This window comes from Pteropus alecto, unplaced genomic scaffold, assembly GCF_000325575.1.
Source record: "Pteropus alecto unplaced genomic scaffold, ASM32557v1 scaffold43, whole genome shotgun sequence".
In the NCBI taxonomy this organism is placed as follows: domain Eukaryota; kingdom Metazoa; phylum Chordata; class Mammalia; order Chiroptera; family Pteropodidae; genus Pteropus; species Pteropus alecto.
In genome coordinates, this window is record NW_006435764.1 from 1,043,083 (window position 1) to 1,048,035 (window position 4,953).

Here is a 4,953-nt window from a genome sequence, read left to right on the forward strand (position 1 = left end):
ACGGGCCCCGCCCCCGACTGTGGCCTGGAGCTTCCGGACAGTTCCGAGCCCAGGCGAGCCGGGCAGCCCGCGGGGGGCAGCTGGGGCCCAGCCCTGAGGCCCTGCGGACGGTCTCCGCAGGAGGAGAAGGCCCGGAGGGAGGAGGAGGATGCGAGGAGGAGGGCCGAGGACGACCTGAAGAAGAAGAAAGCCCTGTCTTCCATGGGCGCCAACTACAGCAGCTACCTGGCCAAGGTGGGTGTGGCGCCCGGGCGCAGCCCGCCTCCGCCTCCGGCCGCAGCTCCGCGCCCCTCCTGAGGCCGGGCCCCCCTTCCGTGTCCCCTCAGGCTGACCAGAAGAGAGGCAAGAAGCAGACAGCCCGGGAGATGAAGAAGAAGGTTCTGGCGGAGAGACGCAAGCCACTTAACATCGACCACCTCGGTGACGACAAGCTCAGGTGGGGCGGGGCTGTGCCACCTTCTCCGGGTCGGTGTCAGGCCACCGAGGCCCGCTCTCGGTGCTGGCCGCAGGAGGGCAGCGGGTGGCCTGGGCCCTGCTTTTCGGGGCTTATCTGGCCAAGCCTGACCTTTGCCGCTTTGCAGGGACAAGGCCAAGGAGCTATGGGACACCCTGTACCAACTGGAGACTGACAAGTTCGAGTTTGCAGAGAAGCTCAAGCGCCAGAAGTACGACGTGAGTGCCACCCCCCTGCCCTCAGCCGGGCTTGTGCGCCCTCTCCCCACGCGCCCACCGACCCGGCCCCGAGGAGCCCACACACGCTGTCCCCACACACGGACCCTGGCCCCCTGCTCCTCCAGCTGTCCCCTGAGGGCGGCCCACGGCAGCCGCGGGGAGGGGCCTCGGGTTTCTGAGTTGCCTGGAGCTTGTAGACGGTCCCCAGGGGGGCACTCGGTTCCTCTGCTACCAGGGTGTCACCCCTCGCAGTCTGCTCCGCAAACCCAAGTCCTGGCCACACCAGCACCGGCTGCCTATTCCCTCGGGGCCCCCAGGAACCCAGCTCCGAACAGGCAGGGTGACACACTCTCGCCCGGCTGGGGCCCGGGACTAGGGGTGGCCGCCCAGCGTCGCCCGAGAGGGCCCATGACTCGGAGCAGCAGCCATGTGCGGACGCCGCCCCTGAGGCCACGTGGGCCACGGCGACCGCTGCGGGAAGCCCAGGCTTCCTGCCGGCCAACAGGGTCCAGGCTCGGGGGTCAGCACGCCCCTCTGTCGGTTCTCCCCGGAGATCGGCCTGCAGAAGCGGGGTTCACCCGCGTAGAGCCAGGGCGGCCCCACTGTGCTCAGCCCATGGAGGGTCCTGCGGGCCCGGGCGAGCCCCGCCGCCCACCCAGCCCCGTAACCATCTCGGTCTTTCCAGATCATGAACCTCCGGGCCAGAGTGGAGATGCTGGCCAAGTTGTAAGTAGCCGAGTCCACTCTGGACCAGGCTCATGGTGTGCGATGCACGGTGAACTCTCGCATGGCAAAACTCTGGGTCAGAGAGGATGTCGGCGGCAGTGGGCACGGAGGCGACGGGGGCCTCCCCTCTCCTCCCGCCCCCAGCTTCTCCCTCCTTCTGGCAGCCAAGTGGCTTCTGAGGCTGGCCTGCCGTCCTTGTGGGCAGCTGGGGAAGGGCCTTGCCTTCCCCGAGCCCCCCTCTGGGCAGTCAGGAGCGGGGAACAGCTGGGCCAAGGGGTGAGAGGGGACTCTGAGCTCAGCCCCCAGAGAGTCGGGGGCTCCGTTAGCAAGCCGCACCTCCCGCCCCGTGCCCCCTGCCCCACATCCCGCCGCAGGCTGGAAGGTAAGTGGTCAGCTCTGGAGCTGCTGCGTGTCAGAGCCCAGGTGTCCAGTGCACGCCACCAACAGTAAGTCAGGCACGAGCCTGAGGGCCAAGAGACGGTGTCCTCCGGCCAGAGTGGCCCCTGTGTGGCGTCGAGGGGGCCAGGGCCGTGGCCGGAGCCTATGCCAAGGAGGGCGTGCTGGCCCACGCCCTGCCTGGCCCGCCGGACCCGTCACGGTAAGTCCCCGTGCCGGACCCGTCGCGGTAAGTCGCCGTGTTGTTTGCAGATCACCAATCTCAGGAGCCGCATCGACCAGGCCCAGAAGCAGTGAGTAGCCCGGCCGGTCCCTCGCTCTGCACTGGGCAGGTGGCCCCACAGGGACAGCCGCCACCGCCCACCAGGGGCCTGGCGCTATAAGCTGCTCCCAGCGGCAGCCAGCCCTCAGCAGGGCAGTAACCAGACTAACCAGCCACTCGAGCAGCGTGTCCAGGCCCTGCGCCCCTGGACACACGGCCCCCTTTCGCCCTGTCCCAGGGCCCAGGACTATGGCAGATCGGGGGGCGGCAGGAGGCCCCTTCCCTGGGTGTGAGTGGCTCTGGGTGTCCTTCAGACTGGCGTGGCAAAGCCAGACTGGGCCTGGACTTGTCACCAGCCCTCCGCACCCTGTAAGGTCAGCCCTGGGGTCCGGGAGACCCACGGTGACTGCACTGGAAGGGCCCAGGACAGCCAGCGCTGCCCGCCCCGGGGCCCACGCTCCACTGCCACCCACCCCAGGGTTGCCAAGCCTGGTCCCTGAGCTGGTCACGTGCGAGAGTGCACTGTCCCCAGGTCAGCCTGGAGTTGGGAAGTGCGAGGTTTTTCTCTGCTTCCTTGCTGCTCCCAGAGACGAGGTCCTTCTCCTGGGGCCAGGGGGACGGCGGGGTCACACTAGAGAAGGCGACACCCCATGTTCCCTGGCAGGGGTTGACACAGCATGGCATGCGTGTGCATGTGTGTATGTGTATGTGTGTGTGCATGCGTGAGCTCTCAGGCTGGTTCCTGCAGGATGTGGGCCAGTGGCCATTATCGCCAGGCCTTCTCTCAAAGTCAGCCTTGGGGACTGCACGGCCTTTCCCAGACAGTTGTCCGAAAGGCCAGCATCTGGGCTCACACACCATGGTCGTCCCAACCCCCTCACCTAACCCAGCACCCAGCTCCCTCGGACAGAAGGGGCAGGCTCCCAAGGACTGCCACTCCAGGGTGCTGACCTCCTGACCCCAGGGTCCAGCTCTAACCGGTGGCCAGAGGACGGAGACAGAGGCCTCCCAGGTCCTGAGCCTATCTGCCGGGCCTGGCACCCTGGGGTGAAGGGCCAGAACGTCCCGCTGCACCAGAGGCTGTGGCCCAGCGTGCATGCTCTTTTCAGGCCAGAGTGCCTGGGAAGGAGACAGCCATCTGCAGAGGTGGCTTCCTGAGCAGCCTGGGGTCAGCCCTAAGTGGGCCCCTCTCACAGGAAGGGAGGGAGGGCCATGGTGTCCCCACTCAGGGCCAGGGTGTCCCTGCTGGCTGAACCGGCCCTTCTAACCATACTAGCTGCCTCAGCACAAGGCCACCCAGGCCCCGCTGGGCCAGGTACAGGTGAGTCGCTTCCGCTTGGATGAAGCTAGGAAGGTGCGCAGGGGGCTCTGGGGGCCCAGCCGGGCCCACGGCCCTGCCAGCAGCCTGGGCGAGCAGAGACGTCAGGACCGGGGGCCTGGGACAGGCTGGAGAGGGGGCTTGGCCGGGGTCTGGTGCCGCGCAGCCCGAAACTCAAGACCGACCTGCTTCCCGCTTGCAGCAGCAAGAAGGCCGGGGCCACGGCCAAGGGCAAAGTCGGAGGACGCTGGAAGTAAAGCAGCTGCAGGGCCCCGAGGCGGAGACCCCTGGCGTGTGCCCGCACGGCGGCGTCCGGCCCCTCGGCCCGGGGGCAGGGGGCTCACTCCATGTCTCTGTCCTGGCTGCCCCCACCTTCTGGGGTCTGTGAATAAAGTGACCAGACTCCCCTCCACTGGCGTGCGCTGGTTCATGGATGAGGCCCCTGGGGGGGGATGACGAGGGGCTGGGCTGAGGGCCAGGAGGGCAGTGGGGGCCCGAGGGACACTGGCTGCTCTTCTCAGGGGGACTCCTGGCCTGTGGCCGGACTCGCCCCGGGGCGCTGGCCACAGATGCTGCACTGACTCTGCTGGCGTCTTTGCCCCTAGAAGTCCCCTTGGTTGCCCCTCTTCCCACCTTGGCCGAGGGCCTCGCCCCCAGCCCCGGGCAGGCCCCCCAGCCTGGTCAGCTCTGTGCTGGTCTGGAGGGGATGGGGGGGGGACCCGGTGCACAGTGGAAGGTTTCACAAACGTCCCCCAGCAATGTGGGGCAGAAGGGGCGCGCCGGGGGTGGGGGTGCAGCTGGGGCTCCCTGAAGGCCGGAGGGAGGGAGGGAGGTGGGGGAACAGCGCCTTCCACAGAGCGGCCCCGCACACAGACTGCTCTTTCCACATGATACGCGAACACAGAGCATACTGTGTGGTGGATTTGAAAGTCCTGACTAAACGGAATTATGGAAAATATAAATCAGAAAAATTGGATCAAGATGCACAGCCTCGCACAGCCAGGTATTCACGGGGCGAGCTTTCCGGAGCCGCCCCTCCGGGAAGGCGCTGCAGGAGGGGGTGGGGAGCAGGGGGGTCGGCTCGCGCCCAAGACAGAGCCCAGAGAGCGCCTGCACACACGTGCACCCCAACACGCGCGCAGCGTGCCCCCAACCCCACAGGCTGGACTGAGTGTGGTAGGTGCGACTGCACAATGTGCACCCCAACACGCGTGCAGCGCGCCCCAACCCCACTCGCTGGGCTGTGCGCGGCAGGCGGGAATGAATGCACCGAGCGGCCACGGTGCTTCGCCGCAGGGCTGCGAAGCGGTGTGGCGTCACGTGACCGGCGGCGGGGCCCAGCGACCGCGGGCAGCACCCAGGCTGGACTGAGTGTGGTAGGTGCGACTGCACAATGTGCACCCCAACACGCGTGCAGCGCGCCCCAACCCCACTCGCTGGGCTGTGCGCGGCAGGCGGGAATGAATGCACCGAGCGGCCACGGTGCTTCGCCGCAGGGCTGCGAAGCGGTGTGGCGTCACGTGACCGGCGGCGGGGCCCAGCGACCGCGGGCAGCACCCAGCGCACGCACGCGCGCGCG

General features: G+C 68.0%; 1 protein-coding gene across 1 annotated transcript in view; it reads left to right on the forward strand.

Moving 5' to 3' along the window:
- TNNT3 (troponin T3, fast skeletal type) overlaps positions 1-3,766 on the forward strand; it is a 14,206-nt gene extending 10,440 nt beyond the window's left edge. Inside the window, exons 12-16 of the mRNA XM_025046128.1 lie at positions 121-234; positions 327-436; positions 582-672; positions 2,047-2,087; positions 3,577-3,766. Coding sequence (XP_024901896.1) covers positions 121-234; positions 327-436; positions 582-672; positions 2,047-2,087; positions 3,577-3,631 — 411 coding nt within the window. The 3' untranslated portion in view covers positions 3,632-3,766. The remainder of the gene's footprint in view (positions 1-120; positions 235-326; positions 437-581; positions 673-2,046; positions 2,088-3,576) is intronic.
- The last annotated feature ends 1,187 nt before the right edge of the window (positions 3,767-4,953 follow it).